This window comes from Phyllopteryx taeniolatus, chromosome 9 (genome assembly GCF_024500385.1).
Source record: "Phyllopteryx taeniolatus isolate TA_2022b chromosome 9, UOR_Ptae_1.2, whole genome shotgun sequence".
Taxonomy (NCBI): Eukaryota; Metazoa; Chordata; class Actinopteri; order Syngnathiformes; family Syngnathidae; genus Phyllopteryx; species Phyllopteryx taeniolatus.
In genome coordinates this window covers 10,874,158-10,898,561 of record NC_084510.1, presented here as the reverse complement: position 1 = coordinate 10,898,561, position 24,404 = coordinate 10,874,158, and the positions used below count along the sequence as shown (strand labels likewise).

The following is a 24,404-nucleotide window of genomic DNA, read 5'->3' as shown; positions in this document are numbered from 1 at the left end:
GAGGTGTCAATTCTTTTGGGTTGAGCTGTGGGTCCAGGCAACGACTGTTCTACTATAGTACCGATTTGTAACACTGGATGACACAATAACAATGGCTTCATTGTCTTGGGCCTTGCTCACACCACTGACTTCAATACTTTAGGTGCTGACGGGAGAAAGTTTTAAGATGATTGGGATTGGAATTTAGTGTGTATTTCAGGGGCATAATAATTGATTCAGCATCTTCTATGCAAAGCCACAACATTAGGAATTCGGTGTATCAATATAACTTTACAAACTAACTGTGTGGAGAGGTTGAATACTATTTGTGTACCCTTTTAGCTACATGAGGGCAATATATAAACAGCTCTCAGTGATGATGCAGCACAGCCCCATTAATTAATGATACTTCTTTGACAGGGCCAATCAAAGTTGGGCATTATCATCTTTACTCTGACACTACTTTTGATAAATACAGTATCTAATCTGAGGTGAAGCTGTACCTAATGTTCTCAAACAGTAGCCTACATGAGATTAATGATTTATGATGCGAAAACAGCCTTTTGGGGCGGCACGGTGGCCGACTGGTTAGAGCGTCAGCCTCACAGTTCTGAGGTGCGGGGTTCAATCCCCGCCCCCGCCTGTGTGGAGTTTGCATGTTTTCCCCGTGCCTGCGTGGGTTTTCTCCGGGCACTCCGGTTTCCTCCCACATCCCAAAAACATGCATTAATTGGAGACTCTAAATTGCCCGTAGGCATGACTGTGAGTGCGAATGGTTGTTAGTTTCTATGTGCCCTGCGATTGGCTGGCAACCAGTTCAGGGTGTACCCCGCCTCCTGCCCGATGACAGCTGGGATAGGGTCCAGCACGCCCGCGACCCTAGTGAGGAGAAGCGGAACGGAAGATGAATGGATGGATGGAAACAGCCTTTTGGTATCAACGTCCTATACTAACACCGGCGGTATAAAGATATATGTTATAATTCATGGGGAAGCGCTAGGATTAAAGTGGTTTTAATCAATGAATATGTTGCAGAAAGGATTTTTGTCAGCTTATCATCATATCATATTATAAACAGCATTTGTCATTGTGGAAAAATTACTTTTATTGTATTTCAACAGAGGTGCAGTCACAGGCTTAGATCGACTTTCTTTTTTCTTTAACTATTAACCCACAAGGACACGCATGCATTCTGCACAAATAAATTTCCAGCATGATGGAGAATTAGAACTCGCACTCTAATGGCAGTACATCTGCTTTAGGTGAAACATAAAAGACAAGTTAGTGGAAACAACTGAGGTGAAAGGCCGTTGTTCATAAGATTCCAGTCATTTCATTCATCCAGAAGTGAATGAGCACTTCACAAAGATGAAAGGTTTCATAGTATTGTCTTCCAGGTACAGTAGGTTTGGAACCTTCAAATTGCACATTAAACACGGAGGACACGTTCACAAAAACGATGATTGCACATTAAAGCGATTAAAATATGAAGCAAATGATTATTTGATGACACCCATAGCGATAATTACAAATATACAGTACTTTAAAAAATGTTGCACTAAAGTACAATTTGGACACAGATATCATACTGGAGCAAATGTGACCACAATGTGCAAAACTTCAAATCAGTTGCACTCCTTCATATCGTACCTAAGAGCTACATGTGTGTGTATGTATCAGAGGCACTTCACCCTGACAGTCACCTACGTCGACAGGAAGTGCACCCTAAGGAGGGAAAACGCAACAAAAGGGCACCACGAGGGAAACACGAGGCTCACGGGGGCCGCAGCAAAGTGTCAGAGGTGAGCAGGGACGGTCCGCAGGGCGTCCTCTGTCGTCCGATGGACGTTCACGTTCTGGAAAGAGCAACGCATCAGTGTCAGAGCTCTTATCTTACTAAAAAGGACGCATGCATGTCAGCTGAAGGTGAGATCTCTCCAGTTGAACTGCTGGTGTTTATATAAAAAAAAAAAAAAAAAAAAAAGATTTCATTCTTTTCATTGTTTTAGTGGCTTGAGTTTTGTAATAATGGATGTTGGCCAGGCGGCGCAGTGAACGACTGGTTAGAGTGTCTGCCTCACAGTTCTGAGGACTGGGGTTCAATCTCCGGCCCCACCTGTGTGGAGTTTCGTTCTCCCCGTGCCTGCGTGGGTTTTCTCCGGGCACTCCGGTTTCCTCCCACATCCCAAAAACATGCATGGTAGGTTAATTGAAGACTCTAAATTACCCATAGGTGTGAATGTGAGTGCGAATAATTGTTTGTTTGTATGTGCCCTGCGATTGGCTGTCCACCAGTTCAGGGTGTACCCCGCCTCCTGCCCGATGATAGCTGGGATAGGCTCCAGCACTCCCTCGGCGACCCTTGTGAGGAGAAGCGGCTCAGAAAATGGATGGATGGATGTTGGCCATTTGTGACATTTTGTGTATTTAACCTTAGAAAACGATTGATTGATTTCTGACAATATTTAAATCTGGGTGTTCAATTCAGGTTGAAGAGTTGCAGCACTTAATTTAGCATTTGCATATCAATGATAAGTGAATCTCTTTTGCACTGCACTGAAGTGGAACTACTCTACATGTCAGCTCTGTAGAAGTAGTTTATACACCTACTGTGTCATTAACAAATGTTGAATTAAGTACTGTTAAAGAAATGACTTGGACGAGAGTGGGCTTGGGAGCAATGCTGAGCGTAAATGAAGTTTATTTAGAAACAAACAGAAACCTCTTCATTGGGTTGAGTGATTTGAGAGAAAAAAAACTGTCAAATAAAAGTTAATATATCACTACTTCCATGATTTGTAGTTGACTGTATGGATGCTTTGAAACATCTTACACATTTTGATGAGAAACTAAAGTTGTGCAATATTGCAAAAATACAAGTAACGTGTAAAAGTATCAGAGTTGCAACAGTTCAGCCTCATGAGGAAAACAAAGAACAAAAACTTTATAGGACGAGGTATTAGTCTTGTTGCTTCACATTTGGGAACCTCATGTCCAAAACAATCTTTTCATTTATTCTCCAAAAAAGGGAGAATGTACATGACACAAGGTCTGTGTCATATTCTTACAAATAATCAAAAGGAACTGGATTCCAGTCAGCTATCACCATCATTACATCTACAACTAATGAACACACGAGTGCAGGAAGCGCAGACGATGCTGGAGAAGAATAGGATGAGAGGAAGGTGGAGAGCAAAGAGGTTGGCAGGTGCAGTGTGCATCAGAAGGGTTACAGCGAGGTGTGCAATGAGGGCTAAAGGGGACCAGGGGAGTGGCACTGCCTCATTGGTGAGCTGGCACTGTTAGCAGAGCCTCCTCTGACATCCTCGACACGTCTACGTTCTGTTCCATGGAGGAAAAAAGCACACACACACACACACAAACAGGGGGAGGGATCAAAACAACGTGGGCAAAAATCATGATGATATTTGCCTTTTAACTGTTAGATGTGTCATGTTAGCAAGGCATGACTCCATCTTTCAGTAGTCTTATTCAACAATTTTTTCATCAGCAGGGGCTTGTGGGGCTCCCTTTCTTAAATTATGTTCAAACTACATTAAGTCAGAATAGACACGCATGAGCTAAAAATAAATAAATACATTTTAATGTGTGAAATTGTGTTGGTGTACAATCTTATCAAATATGAGGGAAACCAATTGGACAACAATGTAGCATTTTTAGGATATTAAATTGGAAGATTTACAGATTTGGTGTCATTTTTAGGCAGAATAAAGACCATCTTGGAAAATCGTATTTATAGATCTCCGGAAACAATTTGAAATGGAAAATCCCATTTCTTGTGTTTAGACATTTATCTTTATCAAATTAATCAGGTCAGGTTGTAATTTGTTGTGCTTATCAACTAAAAGGAAGTCAGGTTTTAACCAGATACACAAGATATACTGGCTATGTTTGGAGAGCTCTTAAAGACTGACAATGTTGTAATTGTAGTTTGTGTTGTCACAAATGTGTGACGGGTGCAAGGGGGAATTCAGTTTTATATAACCACTGATTAATATGCCAAGCGTTGAAAAATAATGTTGCAGCATGATGTTCAGCGCCTGAAGCCACAGGAGCTATCCGGTTCTGTCCAGTCTTACTGCACTTAATGTGGGTCAGCTGGTCTGTGTGTGCCCCCGCGTGCGTGTATATGAGGGATTCTACGCACCTCTGGTTTCTCTCTGTGTGTGTTGACAGCATCTACGTTGAGGCCAATGGACTCAACCTTACAGCCTGGTGACAGGAGGTTAGTTAGCCTTGTCAGAAGAGTGCGAGTCACAGTTACACAGTGTGTACACTTGAGGCAGAAGTGTCCTACCGTAGGCCACAGGAGTGAGCTTCAACACGGTGTGAAGCGGGCACTTCAGGTAGGGCAGCTCCTCTGTGTGGTTGCAATTACACAGACAATAGTGGGTCATGATACTACCACAGCAAGAACGCCGTTTTTTTTTTCACCTTGACTTACAAGTTTTTTTTGACTTGCTTGGTTTCTTTTTTTGCTTGGTGTTGCAAGCAAAATTTTGACTTGGGAGTTGTGCTTCAAGACTTCGCCATTAGATGGGAGCCGTATAATTTACATCTTCTTTGTAGTGAACATTCAGGTACAGTTGTGTTTTGTGTCCACATTTCCCATTTTTGGTGCAGGTATTTTGTCCTATTTCTTTTTTCTGACCATGAATCCTAAGAAAGTGAGTGCTTAGAAGAAGCTTGAATTCATGGATAAACATCAGAGAGGTTTGCGTGTGGTCAACTTGGTGAAGAAGAAAAATCCTCTGTAAGCAATGTATATTTTAGGGTAATGTTGTAAGAGGAGTAGTGGGGTATCCAGGGGTGTCAAACATTTTAGTAATGGATTCCTTCAGAGGGTCATATGTATAATCAAATCATATTATTACATATATATTCTTATGTATAATTTTGACAGCAAATTTTATTTGAAGTCTGAAGTCATGGAAAATAGTGATAACTGAATCTAACTACTATTGTTCAATTTTTGTTAAAAAAGAATTTGGTGGGGGGGGGGGAACAAATGTAACTGTTAAAAAGTAAAGAAAAATAGCAATTTTGGTAAGGATTTTCTGTTTTTGTTGATTTTCTTGAAAAGAACAAATCCACAAAAAAATGATGTTGCCGGCCGGATCTGGCAGCGGGGCGTTGGAGTTTGACAAGTGTTTCAAACTACTATTAATAAAGACAATTATAAAAACATATTTTGGTGGGGCCTGTCAATTACTTGTGCATTTTTAGCTATTGATGGCGGGCCTTGGTCTCTCAGCCCTGCTTATAGAGGAGGTTCGCTGTAGTCTATCAGGTCAATTATCAGCAGGGACATGCTTTTTTTGAGGTGTCATTGAGTGGTTCCATCTCTTAGGCTCACCTGCTGTCTTGTCCAGAAAGTAGGCCAGGAGGCAGCGCATGACGGCCTGGTGACAGATGACCAGCACATTCTCCTGCCTCTCCAGCTCCATGATGACGGGCTCCAGGCGCTGCACCAGGTCCTCATAGGACTAAGTCAACAAGATACAATTAGACATACACAAAGACTGTATTGTAAATTGTAAAAAGCCATTGACAATATAGATGGAGCACATTATCATCATAATCTTCAATTTGAATTGACACTGTATTGACTTATTAATACGGTCGAGCATCAAGAACTGATTGGAACCGCGACAAGCATTCCGGTTCTCCCGGAATCGTTCAAATAAAAAAATTTCGGTTCCCAGTTTCGATGCATAGTCCCCCGACCTTGAAGAGGATAGTGGTGAAAACCAACAAAGAAGAATGTGCACGAAGACATGCTTGTGCCCAATGGCAGCGGCGAACAAAATTGTGTCTTGACTATGTTCAAATAAATGACCAGTCACCTCAGTGGCACACTTGGATTAAGATTATACTGTGCAAAGGAGGCTTTCGCGATGTGTAGAAGTCTGACGCGCTCCCTCCCGCTCCGAGCCTCAGCCTGCACCGTGCGGAACTTCAGTCAAGTCAGTTGGGTGAGTGAAACAATAAAATACGGCAATGCCAACATTGAGGCAGCTAACAAGTTAAACGGTGGGTTGCATTCTTGCACTGATGGTTTTTAGAGTTTCTTTTAGTCTTCAAACCAACGTAAAAGCTGATGACAGACACAAAAATAAAATATAAATGACCATACTGGAAAGAAAGTAGAAAGAGTCGCATTATAAACTTAATTTATAAACTTAAAGTGAACTCAGATTGCAATGACATGTTCGGTATCTATGACCTCTTTCGACTTGAGCAACATAAGATACAACTTTCGATAATCATTTCCAGATTTATATAGTTTTACAAAACGTAATTTCATCATAGGCCGCCATTGTTTTTTCGTCACAGTGCATTCTGGGTAGAGAATGCTGCTGCTGCTACCGTGGGCTGATCAAGGTACGCGGCCAGCGTCTCCTGTCTTTTGCGTCTTTTTGCTCGGCTTTCGCTTGCCACACGCGGCCGTTTAGGCTCATTGTGAGGAAAGATAGTCAGCACTGCATTGGATTTAAGCCGTCGTTTATGCCCAGACACACCGGTGAGCTCTCTCATGAGCTGGAGGCAAACAAAGGCTTAGAAGAATCGCGGATCTTTCGGCAGCTAAACTCTTCCGACCACATCCTCCCAACGTTTACTCAACTTTATCTTTTTGGGAAAGCTATGAATGCGTGCCTCCTTTTTTCCCCATTCTGTCCTGATTGGAAATTGCATCCAAAAGCGGTGCAATATGGCATTAACGCTTTTCACTGACGATAAAATTTGTTCGCAAGTGGCTAGCGTACATCCGCAGAGCAGCAACGTAACAAGTTTACAACGGCCATTCTACGTCATCCTTCCCAGAATTTTTTGCGCACGTTAAACATGGCGGCGACAGTATATCTAATTATGGTCTAAACAAAATTGTTTTTTAACTTATAGGAACAATTTTTTAAATATATACCACTGTATTTCAGTAGTAGAGGTTAGTAGTTGTAAAATTTAATGTATGTCACTTCAATCGGAGTTCACTTTAACATTGAGCTAAAAGTTCACCAAAGGTCAAACTAGCAACTTTACATCACAATGAATTGGGACAAAATTCACAAAAATGTTGTCTCACAATATCACAAACACGAACTTTATGTCTCATCGGTGGGTTGGTTAGTTCCCACATACTTTTCTTTTTATTTCATTGGTTTGATATTGATACTGGTTATAAAGAACCCTGAGTTAAATGTTCATTTTAGTGTATGCTAGAGGCTGCTAAGAAAATGGATGTTCATAATTTGGACACGCTTTATTTAAACCATGCAAACTTTTTTGACCCAGCCCCCTAAAAGATTCGGAATCAAGATTCGTTTGGAAACGGAATCAAAATGAGGAACCCGGACTGGAATCGATCAAATTCAAAGAATGCCCAACCCTATTTACAACCCCAATGTCAATAAAGATGGGACATGGTGTTAAACATAAATAAAAACAGAATACAATAATTTGCAAATCATGTTCAACCTATATTTAATTGAATACACTACAAAGACAAGATATTTAATGTTCAAACTGATAAAGTTGATTGTTTTTAGCAAATAATCATAGAATTTTATGGCTACAACACATTCCAAAAAAGCTGGGAAAGGTGGCAAAAAAGACTGAGAAAGTTGAGGAATGCTCATCAAACACCTGTTTGGAACATCCCACAGGTGAACAGACTAATTGGGAACAGGTGAGTGCCATGATTGGGTATAAAAGGAGCTTCCCTTAATTGCTCAGTCATTCACAAGCAAAGATGGGGCGAGGTTCACCTCTTTGTGAACAAGTGCGTGAGAAAATAGTGGAACAGTTTAAGGCCAATGTTCCTCAACGTACAATTGCAAGGAATTTGGGGAGTTCATCATCTATGGTCCATAATATCAAAAGGTTCAGAAAATCTGGAGAAATCACTGCATGTAAGCGGCAAGGCCGAAAACCAACATTGAATGCCTGTGACCTTCGATACCTCAGGCGGCACTGCATCAAAAACCGACATCAATGTGTAAAGGATATCATCACATGGGCTCAGGAACACTTGAGAAAACCAATGTGAGTAAATACAGTTCGGTGCTACATCCATAAGTGCCACTTCAAACTCTACTATGCAAAGCAAAAGCCATTTATCAACAACACCCAGAAACGCCGCCAGCTTCTCTGGGCCCGAGCTCATCTAAGATGGACTGATGCAAAGTGGAAAAGTGTTCTGTGGTCCGACGAGTCGACATTTCAAATTGTTCTTGGAAATTGTGGACATTGTGTCCTCTGGGCCAAAGAGGAAAAGAACCATCCGGACTGTTATGGACGCAAAGTTCAAATGCCAGCATCTGTGATGGCATGAGGCTGTGTTAGTGCCAACGGCATGGGTAACTTACACATCTGTGAAGGCACCATTAAAGCTGAAAGGTTTTGGAGAAACATATGCTGCCATCCAAGCAACATCTTTTTCATGGATGCGCCTGCTTATTTCAGCAAGACAATGGCAAACCACATTCTGCGTGTTACAACAGTGTGGCTTCGTAGTAAAAGAGTGCGGGTACTAGACTGCCTGCCTGCAGTCCAGACCTGTCTTCCATTGAAAATGTGTGGCGCATTATGAAACATAAAATATGACAACGGAGACACCGGACTGTTGAACAGCTGAAGCTGTACATCGAGCAAGAATGGGAAAGAATTCCACTTACAAAGCTTCAACAATTAGTGTCCTCAGTTCCCAAACATTGATTGAATGTTGTTAAAAGAAAAGGGGATGTAACAGGGCAGCACGGTGGTCGACTGGTTAGAGCGTCAGCCTCACAGTTCTGAGGACCGGGGTTCAATTCCCGGCCCCGCCTGTGTGGAGTTTGCATGTTCTCCCCGTGCCTGCGTGGGTTTTCTCCGGGCACTCCAGTTTCCTCCCACATCCCAAAAACATGCATGAATTGGAGACTCTAAAATTGCCCGTAGGTGTAAATGGTTATTTGTTTGTATGTGCCCTGCGATTGGCTGGCAACCAGTTCAGGGTGTACCCCGCCTCCTGCCCGTTGATAGCTGGGATGGGCTCCAGCTCGCTCGCGGCCCTAGTGAGGAGAAGCGGATCAGAAAATGGATGGATGGATGGGATGTAACAGTGGTAAACATGACCCTGTCCCAACATTTTTGGAATGTGTTGCAGCCATAAAATTATAAGTTAATGATTATTTGCTAAAAACAATCAAGTTTATCAGGTTGAACATTAAATATCTTGTCTTTGTAGTGTATTCAATTAAATATTGGTCGAACATGATTTGCAAATCATTGTATTCTCTTTTTATCTATGTTTAACGCAACGTCCCAACTTCATTGGAATTGGGGTTGTACATCCCATCATTCACTGAAGGTCCACATCCATTAATGTAGTGTTTGTCAACAATATTACATGAAATGACTGACCTCTCCTTTAGGGTAGCGGTAACGGTACTTGTCCTGATCCCGCAGTGCAAACTCTAGAGGGTAGTTGTCTTGAATCTCCTCATACATCATCTCCTCACACACACCCTAAAGTGGCACGACACACACGCAAAGTAATCAACACTGCACACCAAGAGCGCATATAAGAAAAAAAGATGGGAGAGCATTTAAATCATTCAATGTCAAGAAAGACAAAAGTCAGTCTTTAGAAGCCAAACATTAAGTGCCAAAAACGTTATTTGTCGTTTTTTGTTTTGTTATTTTACTGCTGGACACAGGGGGACCTCATGCAATTCCCCAGAAAGTATTGGGCTTGGGAGGAATTGTATTGAGGTGCTAAGGCCAGCAGATGGCAGCGACGCACCATTTTAGATTCAATAGCAACCCAGTTAAAGTTTCTCTGTTCCACCCATTCACACAAACAGGAAATGGCTGCCATGTTGCTGCGCTGTCCGGATTTGAAGCAATGATTTAACACTCAATCAGATGTATAGATTTCACAATGTATGTTTTGTGCTAGTAGTGGAAGTATGTATGTTACAAATGTGATAAAGTACAGCAGAGATCTAGGACGTCTACATGGACCACCATCGACATATATAGAGTGCCTGTAAACAATATGTGCCCATGACTGACGTGTATCCGTTGAGTTGTGTCATTCATATACCGGTGAATACAGTATTATTTGGAAATAAAAATGGCTTTTGAAAGCCAGGAAAAGTATCCACAAAAGTCACTGTACGCTTCATATTTTTTTGGGTAAAAAATAAATAAAGAATTAAAATAAATAAATAAAACCCTTTCTCCACTTTCTACCTATATTCAACTGCTGATTACTAAGGAACGGAAAATGTAGAATCAAAAATTTTTCTGCTGAAAGAAGACGACTAGTCTTGTCTTTCATTTGGTAGATTCGGTGAATATATAATCGTAGAACACAATATTCTGTGGGTCTTGAAAAAAATCAGTCAAATGCTCCAAAATGGCTGGCACTCTAGTTGTGTTTTTATGAAATGGATGGCATTGAATGAGTTAATTAAGCTGGAGCTCGGCACTCACGGCATCAATCTCGTTGAGGACCTTCCACTGTTCGTAAGGCACACCGAGAGCCTCTGCGGTCTGGATGGTTCTCTTCATTTGACTGGTCCATACCTTCAGGTCGCTGATGCCCTGAGCCTGGATGAACTGGCTCAGCTTTTTGGCAAACTGCAAACAAAAGAACAAGACAAAAAAGGTGGCACATAGGTAGAAGAGAGTTGATGGCTTTTTACTTCACCTATCCATGTATGTGGAGACTTTGGCGACCATGTCTGCTGTACCTCCTTTCCTCTCAGTGTGAGACCAGAGTCTCCTCCGATGCAGCCCTTGACATTGAGCTCACTCTCACCATGGCGGCACAGGTAGATGGAGCGAGGCGTGATGTGGATGTTCATGAGATAGTAGACAATCCGACTCTGGATGTGGTCCAATACCCGGTTGACCAGAAACCGCTGACCCACATCCATGATTTTGATGTAGGAGAGATCCCTAAATGGAGATCAATAAGAAACATCATTATGAGTGGCCCTATGATACTTTAGTTTGAATAATATATTATCAACAGCTACAACTGCCATGTTGATCTCTACTACACTCAGAACCCTACTTATTCGCCGACTGGGATGTTGACGCCTGTAGTAATACACAAACAAAAAACTACAGTTGAAACCACAAGTTTATGTATACTATATAAAAAGACAAAAACACCTTTTCTCAGTCTTACATAAAATCAGACTAAACATTTCCTGTTTTAGGTCAATTAGGATTACCAAAAATAATCCTATTTACTAAAAGACAGAATAAAAGATTTTTTTTGACAATTTTTCATTACTTTATTCAAAGTCAGAAGTTTAAATTTTACATGTTATACATTGTATGTTGTACCATTGCCTCCTAAATGTATGACTTGGGCCAAACATTTTGGATATCCTTCCACAAGCTTCTCACAATAGTTGGCAGGAATTTTGGCCCATTCCTCCTGACAGAACTGGTGCTATTGAGCAAAGTTTGGACGCCGCCTTGCTCGCACGTGCGTTTTTGGGTCTGGCCATAAATTTTCAGTTGGATTGATGTCAGGGCTTCAGGGTGGCCACTCAAAAACACTGACTTCGTTACCCTTAAGCCATTTTGTAACCAGTTTGGCAGTATGCCTCGGATCATCGTCGACTTGGAAGACCCATTTCCCTCAAGCTTTAACTTCCTGGCTGATGTCATGAAATGTCGCTTCAGTATTTACACATCATTTCTTTCTTCATGATGCCATTTGTGAAGTGCACCAGTCCCTCCTTTGGCAAACGTAGAGATCCGACTCACGAGGCTTCCCGGTGGCGGCCGCCACAAGCCAGGATGCTGGCGCCGCGAAGCAGAGATCCACGGCAACTGATCCCGGCCTTCGAATGTTGCATGTTTTGCTAGCTTGCCTGTGAATACTTTTGAGTTGCTCCGGGCAATCGGAAACCGGTAAACTTCGAGCTCTGCATCCATGGCCGTCTTTTAAGAACTCAAATATTGGAAATAACCCTATCAGAAGCTTCTTAAGAAATTACATCATCATCATCATCTGGGTTTTACCCAAATTGTTCAGAGGAACACTACTCTTACTGTATGTAAACTTCTGACTTTGAAGTAATTAAGTAATGAAAAATTTCCTGAAAAAAAATCCTCCTCTCATTATTCTGGTATTTAGCAAATAGAAATAATTTGGGTAATGCTAACTGACCTAACACAGGAAAGGTTTAGTCTCATGTTAGTGAGGAAAGAAATTGTGTGCATGTCTTTTTATATAGTTTATGTAATTTGTGACGTAAAAATGTTTTTGTTGAAAATTTCTTTGAAGTATACCAGTTACATTTAGGGGTTCACGGGCTAAAAACATACATAGTTTACTTAATATGACCATTATTGGACAAGCGGTCGCTTGTAACACTGACTCTATATATAAACATGGAAAGCTGTTTATTGTATGAAAACCTTGGGAATTTTTCACACAAATACTAGGGTTAGAGTAGGTTCACAAACCAATTTATGTCCAACTTGTTAATGCACTGCAAAGCATCGAGTAAAAAAAATTTACTTTGGGCAAATATAGATGTGTGTAACATTTGATACAAAAAAATTAAAATACAACATGGAAAATGAAGGACCTGAAAACTAACAGGTATAAGTGAATGAATTCAGTGGATATCAGAACTTAATAGGACAAGTGAATTTTTCAATATCAGTTTCCTTACTTGGTATGATACCCTTCACAGTTAAGACCATCAACTTGAAGCTTGACCTTTTACATGTTCCAACACTTGCCATTTTTAACTTCCAATTCAATCATTTGACCAACTATGTTTATCTAATTGTTTGTACATGATAAACAATATAAAGTCAACATTTTAGAACATAGGGAACATTAAGGTTGTTTATATTTTTATTTAGATTTAACTATTGCCATTTTTTACTGCTAAAACCCTAGATCAGGGGTGTCAAACTCATTTTTGTCACGGGCCACATCTCAGTTATGGCTCCACTCGGAGGGCCGTTCTGACTGCAAACCCATATGATTGCCTCATATTATTAGATATACACAAATTAATGGATAATTACTTTTGAAATCAGAAGCCAGTAAAAACTGTTTGTTCAACTACAGTATGAATCAATTTTATTTTAAAACGAGGGTTGGTAACGAAAAAGTATGGTAAGTACTGGGTGTGCACTGATTTTTAAACACTTGATCCACTAACATTCCACTCAGTCTCACCTGTCCAAGACCTCATCCAGGGTCTCATAAGAGTTTTCATAACACTTAATCCTCTTCATAAAGTCTTCCACTGCCTCTTCAGTGTTGCAGTTAGTGTAGTCAGGGCTGCCCAGCTTCACTTGCTAAACAGAAACACGAAAAAAACCAATGTAAACACTGACACTCACTCATTTGGTCCTGATGTAATCTGAATTACAAATCTCGATGCACACCACAATGTTCTCCTGGATGACATCTGGGTCTTCACATACAGATTCAACAAAGAACACCTGTAGAAGAAGACATGCAAGTATGCTCAAAACTTAGTACCCAGCGAAAGCATTCACAAACGCATGCCACAGACTTGTTATTAAGACAGCTTTATTCATTACCTTGAAGCCATTTTGCTCTGCAAACTCAATGATGGTTTCTCTCCTTTCTCTGGTGGTGTTTGTAGCATCAAAAACCTGTGCCCCACAAAAAGAGAAACAACAATGAAGGCACTGCACACTGTGAACTACGCAGCATCAAACATCTAACCCAACATGGGACCTACCGCAACTTGACCTCCTTCTTCTGTGAGGTACTGTCGCACATCGTTCAAAGCTGCCGAAGCGCATTGTCTGCAAAGATCACATGTAAGCCCGCTGATAAGCATCACATAATTGTTTAAGTCTGTTGATAAGAGACTCTTACCTTCTGATCTTTAACCCTTCCTCATTGTCTGGACGGAAGAACTCAAAGGACTTATAGATCTTCACACACTCTCTCCTATATTGTCCTACATTGAACTCTGGAGAAGACAGAAGGATTATAAATCACCTTTAGCAGTGGTCCCAGATATCCTTTAAGAAACCATTGCTTTCAGTCAGTAATATTTAGCAAACAATCAGAAAAAGGTAGAAAGGTATACCTCTGGTGGGAACCCCTATCCAGTTCAGATAGCGGGTCAGCTTCTTTGAGATGTAAGTCTTCCCCCTGGCAGGAAGGCCCACCGTCACTATCAGGGTCGGACAGTTGGTCATACATACTGAAAAGGAAGAGCAACAGCGGGGTTTATTATCTTGCTACACTACACTGTTCATAACGATTTTAAACTAAATTACTGTGCGTCATATCAATAGTGTGATCTCTGTGAAGAGTGCGTTGGCGTCAGGAGTTGTAAAAGTTGAATTGGAAGTTAAAAATGTCAGTTGCCTAACCAGGCCAGAGTTTGCACAGATGACTGGGTCAGAGGGCAGAGTGGCTCAATAACATCTCTGATTTGAACTTCATCAGTAATCATTTATTGCTTCACCTCCATCATAAGATGGATGAAAATGTAGAAATTGAGACCGGTTGCTACAGAGATGCCAAGCACTTGAGCAAGGCACAAAAAATGCTGTAATTTTTTATTTTTTTTTGGATTGTGTGCACCCCCAACCCTGATATCTCTGCCTGAATTAAGACTCAAACAAAACAAAAAAATGCAAGAACCAAGTGCAGACAGTTTACATATCCAGATCCCAGTGAATGTAGGGCACAATACAATATATAATCTGTTTTCTATACTATATTGTCAAGTATTACATAGCAACACACTACACTAGGTCCTAAGTTCACAGTTCTGACATGGAACAAGAATTGTTTTAAAATGTGGAAATGTTGGAGAATGTCTCTTTTTAAAGTTGACATATTATAAAGGGGTTCTCAGTTTATGGTGGTACCGACATACGAGGTTACGAATGTCGCGCGATGAACTAGTTTGCGTAGACAGCGCTAAAATATGTCGCCGCTGCGATAAAAGCACGTATATGCTCAGTTTCTGACGTACTTACTGGTTTTCATCTGATTGTGTTACCATCAAGAAGTGTTTTTCATACAAATATTTACAACAATTGTGATTTTACTACTGCGTTAGCAGAGGTTAGTGAGATCGACTATGGCACGTTCATACCCGTGTACAAATTCGGGTTAAGCACGCCGCACACTGGGCGACACAGCTGATTGAGAGAGAACTAGACAATTGTAAACAAATAGTTGCAACTGACACACACTCCCACCAACTTTGCATTCTTATCAGGAAACATTTTAAAGCATCACCTGTTATGTTATAGAACTACAAAATGTCATGATTGTCAAGGAAAAAGTAGTTTGCCCAGGCAACTGTAACTAGATTTCAACATCAACCAAGACTACAAATAGAAGAAAGTGCGACAAGAGCAAAAAGACAGTGGCAAAAGCCCAATACATATTTTCATTATGATGAAGGTACATTTTTCAATTTTATGAACATGTTTCAAGATGATGATCACCCATGCTTTGTACATTTCTCCAGGATGCATCCATAGACATTTGAGAGGCTGCTGGAAATTAAAGACCGATTCACTGACTGCATGAACATGAACCTATGCGCATCCAGTTAGGCGGCAGAGAGACAGACTCTCTGTAATGCTTCACTTTTTTGCCACAGGTACAGCACGTGAAATTGCTCTAAACTGGCCATTTGTGAATATCTTGCTCGTTCTCCTTAATTCTACACTTTACCCTTGATCATTTTGTGATTTCATTGATTATTCCTAACTTCCAAAGAGGCGTTTAATGGCTTACAGAGAGAGCGTAGCACAGCGTGAGTGCCGTTTTTTAATTTTTTTTTTTTTTTTTACCGCACTGCAGTCTGGAAGATGTTATTTTTGTTACAGAAACAGTTTTTTCTTTTTTTTTTTTGTGTCAAGCCGTTTGTCTAAGGCATCTAATCTCAACAGTAGGTTGGAAATAGCAAGCACACTAATTCCTCGCGAGTCATGAAAGCGACCCGCCTCGACTTGCCACTACTTATTGTCACTACCAAGCAATTTAATTTTGGATAAAACATTTTCAAGCTTTTTTTTAATATTTATTTCCAATAACTTTGTACTGTAGTGCGCGTTTTAGGCCACAGAAAATAGTACAAAACAATAATTTAGTAATATACTGTAATATGGGTGCATATGGCCAAAAAAAGGGCTTCAATATAACGGACAATCAGCTGTAACGGATGAGCCCCTATTAAATCGAGGTTCCACTATACATTTTAAGAAGCGGAAGCTCCCTCTACTGGCAAAAACTGAATGATGAAAACATAACTGAAAAAAGGGGCACAAAGGCAGGCCAAAAAGTGGGGGCATTATGCCCCTTGAGCCCCCCCCCCCTAGTGTTCTGGGGTGGGGCAAGGGAGCAAGTGCCCCCTAACACTGTGCCTGACCCACTGACCCCCCTGGTCCCACACAAACAAGGGGTCACAACATCTTCTTCTTCTTTTCCTTTCGGCTTGTCCCGTTAGGGGTCGCCACAGCGCGTCATCCTTTTCCATGAGAGCCTATCTCCTGCATCCTCCTCTCGAACACCAACTGCCATCATGTCTTCCCTCATGACATCCATCAACCTTCTCTTTGGTCTTCCTCTAGCTCTCTTGCCTGGCAGCTCCATCCTCATCATCCTTCTACCAATATACTCACTCTCTCTCCTCTGGACGTGTCCAAACCATTGAAGTCTGCTCTCTCTAACTTTGTCTCCAAAACATCGAACCTTGGCTGTCCCTCTGATGAGCTCATTTCTAATTTTATCCAACCTGGTCACTCCGAGAGCGAACCTCAACATCTTAAGGGGTCACAACATCAAAGGTGTCAAACTGTGGAAGCACATAAATGAAAATTGCCTCATTATATCAATACCTATACAGCGGAACCTTGGTTTTCGTATGCCCTAGTTTTCATGATTCAGTTTTCGACATTTTGTTCGCTGAAATTCTGTCCCAGTTTTTGTAGATACGCTTGTTTTTTTTTTATACAGTTGAAAATGGTCCTAACGCCAAAGGTAACCACCTGCCAGGGTCATGCCCAACGTTCTTACTCTAAAATGCCCGCCATTTCTCAATGTTATTTTAAGTGAAGACAATTTGAAATTTTGGTAAAGATTAACATGAAGTAGACGCACATGATTTGCCTACACGGGCCAAATGAAATGTGGCGGGGCGGATCTGGCCTTGAATTTGACCCCTGTGCACTACACACAGCACAACCTACACTTGTGTTACAACAACACAACAAAAATGAAAACCAACAGAGTAAAACTTTCATTATGGGGAAACACGCAAATGTCTAACATTGCGATTGAAATGTAATTCCCTCGTACAACAAGGCACTAGGCATGCTGAGGTTTGTGTCCACTTCTTCTGATGCTACAGTGCGTACGGTAAATATTAAAATTGTGATATTTCAGCGACGTGTGTACGCCGAAGCATTTGTGCGTGTGGTTAAAACTGTGTCCCTCTTACAAAACAACTGCCCCCCCCCCCCACCCCAGTGAAATTGCCTAGAACCGCCACTGATCCTACTCTGCTAGTGCACTGAATTATGAATGAAAAATTGTGCGCTGAATTGTCTAGTGAGGAAAAGGAGTAGGCCTATGCTAGTATATGGTCCTTATATATATATATATATATATATATATATATATATATAGATATCAAGGGTTGGAATAAATGCTCAAACGGCTTGCCATCCGCACACTGTGCGACTAAATTCAGTTCAGCGGCGTGCCAATGCGTCAATCGTAACTCCGTCGAAAAGCAAGAATCAACCCCATAATAGCTCATGGGTCGCTTGGCACAGCGACGAGCGAGGTGACTGCAGTCCGCATCACACGTCCACGCGCCGGGTACAATTGTGTTTATGAACAGCGGCGAGAGTGACGTTGCCAGCCGTCTCGGCTCCTTTCTGCTTGGCCGCTCCAAGAAATGTGGCGTGAGGCGGAGGCGGACCGCATTAGCAACACTCGCGCTAACGCTTGAAGCTAACGGGAGTCTAAGCGGGCTCGACTGGTTCGCCGCACGGCGTTGAGCAAACAAACTGACGCAAGCGAACGAGTAGCATTCTTAACGCGTGGAGGAGAGTTGAACAAGAGTCACGCCGTCGCCATACGCACCCTTCCTTTGAGAAATGTGCCTCTCGGGAAGGCCATTTTTACACGGCATCCATATCTTCTTCAGGGGGTTTTGGGTGAGTTCTCGAGAATTCGGCGGCGTTGTATCCTCCATTCCGTCTTGCGGCGACGTGGAGGCCGCCGCGGGAGACGCACGGGGTCTTTTCCCGTGATGCTGCTCCGAAGGTGACCGGGGTTTCATCGCGGCAGCTCGACGAGGATGCAGCTTGAGAGCCTCTGAGCCTCCGTCTCAGCCTCCCACTCTATCGCGCTATCTCCACGTCAGTGACGTCACTCGCCGTGCCGCGTCGCCTGGCAAGGAGAGCGACGATTGGTCGCGATGACCACCAATGGCCAGCGCGCGCGCAGCCACATTTGGACGGCAAGCCTTCTTAACATTTCATAGCTACACTGGATGTTTGTGCCGCAGGATGACGATCACTTTCATCATTTATTTGCTCCACTATTTGCCACTGGTTTGCTCTAAAAAAAAAATAAAATAAAAAAAACTTTACTTACTATTTTTACTGTTACTCTAAACTGGTGATACATTTACATCTGGCCTAAAAACTTGAAATTGTTCAAAGCATATTTGAATCATTATTTGACCATCTTGCTTTTATTTTGTGATTTGGAATGCGTGTGTTTTACATTAGGGTTTGTCTTCGTTTTCATCTTTTAATTTAATCTTGTTTTCCCCCCATGCCCATGAAAAAGGGCCCCAAAGCATGATGCTGTCAGCACCATACTTCACTGTGGTGGGGTCAGTGTTGGCGCCAGAATGGGCGCGCGCCCACACCCACACCCGCACCCTCACACACTTATAAAACCTCGAAAAACAGGTTCGCCACGGCGAACGGACGTATGCACGCACACAAACACACCCACCATGAAGCGTTATAAAACAAGGAGTCATTGGGTAAATGAAACGCGTCTTAGCTTTAGAAGAGTTGAGTCGGCGTACTGGGCATTGTTGCATATGGGACGGGCTGGGGACGGTGTCCTGCTGTCCTTCCACTCGCTTGGTCACGTCTTGTCCCTCAAATGCCAGCCGAACCAACATGGCCCTTTGATTTTATAGTCTGAACACGCGTTTGTCAGTGGAGAATGAATTGTCTCATAGGCTAATGCTGCGGAGGCCCGAAATGTTGGGCTAAGTTTGAAAGCAGTCAGCTCACTGACTAGTATTTGGACAGGAAGTGACAGTGCTACATGCAAATGATCAACAGCGCTTTTCTTGCATGTGTTGTGTTAGCAGCACCAAAAAAATACATTTTGGAATTAAGGCCACAAAGTTCAACCTTGGTTTCATAACACATTTGCCCACATTTTTTTCAAAGAGAGCTATCACTAGCTACTTAGTGGGTGGAAGCATCAATGATTGCTGTCTGTTTTTAAGGGTGGCAAATCTGTCTGTCACTGTTTTGACTCAGATGCTGAAGTGTTTTTTTTTTTGTTTTTTTATTGACCGTATATGACTAAATTCCCCTTCAAGATACATTGAAACAATTAATAACTTATCAGAATGGTGCCTCACAACACAATAACTGTTTGTTCTCAGATACTTTTGAAGTCACAGATATTATATTTTGGTGCATATGTGACTGAAATGTTTGGAGAAATATGTTACACAATTACTTTTAAATTAAATAATATAGTAATATTAAAGTAGTCTTGAAAATATCTGAGACAGGTTAATTTGGCTAGTATTTATCTCTTTGCTCTCCACGTTCTCATCATTACTCTCCAAAATAAAATTTCAAGTTAAACAAGTCTTATACGATGCACTTTGACTGAAATGTTTCATATTTCATATCCAAATTGAGTTTCATATGATTCTGGACTGCATCACAAATGGCTTTATAATGTGAAATCCTGTAGACTCACATTTCCAGTAGCTGTCACACCCTTGTTACTCTCTGTACGCAACCGTTCTAATTCCCACAGTTCAATATGGATAGAGGAGTGATTATGATGATGATGATGATGATGAGGATGATGATTATTGTTATCCACTGATGACAGCTATAAGTAAATGAGATGGTTTATATGTGCAAGTTTTAACTTGACTTCCTGTATTAAGCTTGTAGCCTTTCATTTTGATGGGTACGCACTGGAACTCAGCATTTTGGCACGAAAAGTAACTTCACACGACACTAGTGAATTTTGAAAATGAAATGGAACCAAATGGTATAAAACATTGAATCCTTTACCGACCCACCGTTGAGACACAAGGTTAGTGTTTGTGATACTGTGAGACAACGTTTATGTGCATTTTGTCCCAATTCATCGTGATGTAAAGTTGCTAGTTTGACCTTTGATGACATTTTAGTTCAATTTAAAGCTTTTTTTTTCTGTCATCGACTCTTACGTTGGTTTGAAGACTAAAATAAATGCTAAAAACCATCAGTGCAAAAGTGCAACCAACCGTTAAACTTGTTAGCTGCCTCAATGTTGGCATAGACGTATTTTATTGTTTCACTCACCCAATTGACAGAGAGTTGACTTCACTGACGCTCCGCGCGTTGCAGGCTGAGGCTCGGAGCGGGAGGGAGCACGTCAGACTTTTACACATCGTGGAAGCCTCCTTTGCACAATATAATCTTATTCCAAGTGTTGGACTGAGGCGACTGGTCATTAATTTAAGGTTAAAGTTAAGACACACTTTTTTGTTCACCGCGGCCGTTGGGCACAAGCACGTCTTCGCTTGCAACAATGTCTCTGTCACCCCTGTCTCATTCCAATCATTCCATGGTAAGAGACCAGGCCACTAACAAACCCTTTTGCCTTCACCAGGCAGTTACAGTATATGCAAAAGTGTCATTCACTAACCCAGCCTGGTAAAAACAACTATAACCCTATTGTGACCCCCCCCCCCCCCAATGGGACACACCCACCAGAGATGTAAAAAGAGAGACTCCACACTTAAAATTTAGGACCAAGGAAGCGTTTTGGATTAAAGGTGACACATCATCAAAGAACAAGAAGAGTCCAGTTGGCTCGATTCAACCTTTGCGGATTGCCTCTGTGAAGCGCTATGGATTTGCCTTGTGTATGAAGGGTGCTATACAAATCAATTTTCCTTGCCTTGCAATGTAACAAATAGATATCAGGGGAATTATCCTGAAATTTTTGTACAATATACAGTGGTGCGCCATGCATTTAGTACCTGGCATTCAGTAGGGATTTACCCAACTTAATCCACCTCCTAATACCAACACTATCACATTGCAATGATAAAAACCATCAATTTTATACATAAACACAATATAACCGCATGAAACTGTCCCATGTACATCATGTAGATCAGTTTAGAATTAAATATTAATCTAATAACATGATATACATCATAGTCACTTAAGATGCTGATTTTTTTTTTAAATCCATTAAGGTGTGAAGATCGCTACTGATATGTTTTGCTAGTCGAAGTTAGCTGTAACACTCTTGCTCAGACCAACCAGAGAATGGAAAAATGCTGATACTATTGTGAGCCAGCTTGCTGGCCCTGTGAGGCGAATTTGAGATCAGATTGGAAACAGTCCCATTGCTAATACAGTTTAAGTAACATCAGCCAACATTACTTATTCTGAAGGCCCTGAGCAGATTAGATTGACAAGGCAGCACACAGAGGCTGAAATCTGACTGGACGAAAACATTCAGAAACACTCCAACATCCGCATAAAGAACTGGAAGCAGAGTAGCCAAAAAAAATGAAGATAATAGACTGTTAGGAATGAATACAATTGGATGGATCAAATATTAGAACTTAGGTTGCAAATGTAAATCAGTGCTTCTGATAGGGTTTAGGCCAGCAGAGAGGCCCTTGCATCTACAGTATATGTAAGTTGGAACATGCCGAAGTCTATCACGAAACAATGCAAACGGTAACTGCCACACTTTGGCTTATGAGCCCAAACAACATACAGTACACAAGAAAACAGAAAAGAAAAGCTTCTATTCTACATTTTGTTTCGTATTACAGACCACAAATGTTTATAGCATCCCCACAACCAATCACAATCTGCTTAGTTCATGTTTTAATTCATATTTTATTATTCATTTATCAATAACAGTTGCACAGGACAGTCAACTTTTTCTTTTTTTCTTTTTTTTTACGTTAAACAGTAGTTGAGGACATCATTGGTAAACAGTATCCTTTAGATGGCAGCATTGCTCTTTTTCCTCATTCAATGAATGATGATGCCAGCTTGTATATCGTCTGCGAGTCAACGCAGAAATAACACGGGCCCAAATCCCATCACTATTTTGATGGAATATGATGCGTGTGTGCCTTTCGGTGTAGCACAGTGCAAGTCCATAAGCCGCCAAAACGAGTCACATTATTGTTTATTAGCTATCTATTACATTGAAACTGTATAGACTGAACTATTTTGCATGTTAACAGTGAAAAGAATGGATTTTATTTTTATTTTTTTAAATCTTTTTACACTGTTGTTGATAAGTCTCTTTCGATTCTAACAGGTCAGTTTGTCCACGTTTTAATTGCCTGGTTATATAGTATTCACAATAGAGGAACGACAGGGTACGTGACCTACATATGGTGTCATAGCATCGCCTTTCAATTAAATAGCTCCTTAATTCCTATAAACTGCCAGTGGATTCAAATGTGTGCCAGCATGCCAACTCTTGTCCCTTTTTAGCAGAGGATATATACACCGTGTGGGTGCGTCCACACATTTGGCATTTACACAGCCATACATAGAAACGTTGTTATCGATGTGATGCTTTTCTTGCATATCTCTGACAGCACAACACCCCCCAAAAAGACGAAAGCCATTTGGGGATCTCTGGTGATTTCGGTGAGCGTGCGTTCGGCGTAATATAAGAAGGTCCAAATAATTTGCACCACCTCTCGCATCCTTTCTAGGTTCGTAATTACAAACGAACAGATTTGAGGTACGCGAGAAGTCGCGCTCAGTTACTTTTTCCACGTGATTCTTTGAGTTGTGGCCTAACAGATTTCGTACGTACACGCGAGTCTGACTTTATTTTTGCCTGAGCGTAGGCGTAGTTCTAGGCTTAGACCTTATTTACGTTAGCCTGCCGCCGTATGTACGCAACGGCGTCGTAAACCGGGGTCCCCCGTCCCCCCCACCCCCACCCCTTTCCAGCAGCTAACAGCTTTTAGCCCGAGCTGGACAGACTACACGCGCCCCTCGACACACACTTACAACATGCACTGTATCCTATTCAAATGCAGGCAGTCAACGAGAAGAAGAAGCTCCGCATCACTATGGCGATCGTCAAAATAAGCAATCGAGTGACGATACCGTCACATTTGATCGACAACTCCGCGCACTGTTAAATGTATGTGTAGAAATATAAAGCGAAGGCGTACCACTTGACCAAAAGCCAGCGTTGGGAGACTTGTTGTCGTTATGTAGGGTAAAGGTCTCCGTGACAAGCACGTCCACTCTTGTTTACGTCTTCCGCGCGCGCCACTCTCCCGCGTTCAGACGCAGCATTACAAGCCACGAACACGACGGCAAGCGGAAGCCTTCTTACCCCCTCTGCCCTGGTTCTGTGCCGGCTTGGATCGGCCGGAGCAGCCTCTCATCATGGACCCTCTGTCTACGGATGGAGCCCCGAGTAAAGTGCACTGATGCTTATTACTGGGGACACGCGCGCGCACTCTCTCTCTCTCTCTCTCTCTCTCTCTCTCTCTCGCTCTCTCTCTCTCTCACATACACACAGACACACACACACAAATACAAACACACACACACCCACCCGACTGTGTGAAGCGAGAAGCCAAGCTTCCTGCAAAACTGGACGGAATTAGGTAGCAATACCTGCCCCAACCCCCCTTGCACCTTCCCACATTACACACACGCACGCACACACACACACGCACACACACACACACACACACACGCACACACAGGCTCCAAGGAAGTGTCCCCACTAGCACTGACAGTTCCCATGACAGTGAGAGTTAAATATAGCTATGTACACCGCCGGAAACAAGTGTAATGTGCACGCACGCACACACCCAGCAAAGACATTTAATACTGGTGCCTTTAATAATGCTCAGTTGTTAAGTAACACTTAGTCATTTAACACTCTTATAAATCCTTGTCAGTTCAGGTTAATTGAAGACTAAATTGTTGAGCGGTGTGAATGTGAGTGTGAATGGTTCGTTACTCTATCTTCCCTGCGATTGGCTGGTGACCAATTTGTGCACTCCATTTTGCCTTAATCGACAATCGATTCCGCGCAATCGAACGAGTTCAATTAATTAATCAATCGATTTATC

At 41.8% G+C, this 24,404-nt stretch overlaps 1 protein-coding gene across 8 annotated transcripts; it reads right to left on the bottom strand.

The window, feature by feature from the left end:
* Positions 1–976: 976 nt before the first annotated feature.
* Positions 977–24,044, bottom strand: pfkfb4a (6-phosphofructo-2-kinase/fructose-2,6-biphosphatase 4a). 8 transcript variants are annotated; one of them, XM_061784387.1, is made up of 15 exons: positions 23,487–24,041; positions 18,131–18,439; positions 14,100–14,216; positions 13,883–13,979; positions 13,743–13,809; positions 13,579–13,653; positions 13,420–13,476; positions 13,208–13,329; positions 10,740–10,947; positions 10,480–10,626; positions 9,403–9,507; positions 5,357–5,486; positions 4,298–4,360; positions 4,148–4,212; positions 977–1,835 (listed from the first exon to the last, which is right to left on the bottom strand). In XM_061784387.1, exons 2-15 carry the CDS (start codon positions 18,327–18,329, stop codon positions 1,776–1,778), a joined length of 1,512 nt encoding a protein of 503 aa, XP_061640371.1. In that variant the 5' UTR covers positions 18,330–18,439; positions 23,487–24,041; the 3' UTR covers positions 977–1,775. The 8 variants fall into 8 exon arrangements, with proteins under 8 accessions (XP_061640371.1, XP_061640377.1, XP_061640373.1 ...); XM_061784386.1 differs by lacking the exon at positions 977–1,835 and adding an exon at positions 2,651–3,321 and having other exon boundaries at positions 23,487–24,034; XM_061784388.1 differs by lacking the exon at positions 977–1,835 and adding an exon at positions 2,651–3,321 and having other exon boundaries at positions 23,654–23,668.
* Between the last annotated feature and the right edge of the window lie 360 nt (positions 24,045–24,404).

What these genes read in the sequence shown, in the direction of transcription:
- pfkfb4a (XM_061784387.1), bottom strand. Translation starts at nt 18,329, where the DNA reads ATGAAACCCCGGTCACCTTCGGAGCAGCATCACGGGAAAAGACCCCGT. An exon ending in TCATCCAGGAGAACATTGTG is followed by an intron (nt 13,330 to 13,419) that starts GTGTGCATCGAG and finishes GTTTCTGTTTAG; the next exon opens with CAAGTGAAGCTGGGCAGCCC. An exon ending in CTGGATGAGGTCTTGGACAG is followed by an intron (nt 10,948 to 13,207) that starts GTGAGACTGAGT and finishes ATCTCCATTTAG; the next exon opens with GGATCTCTCCTACATCAAAA.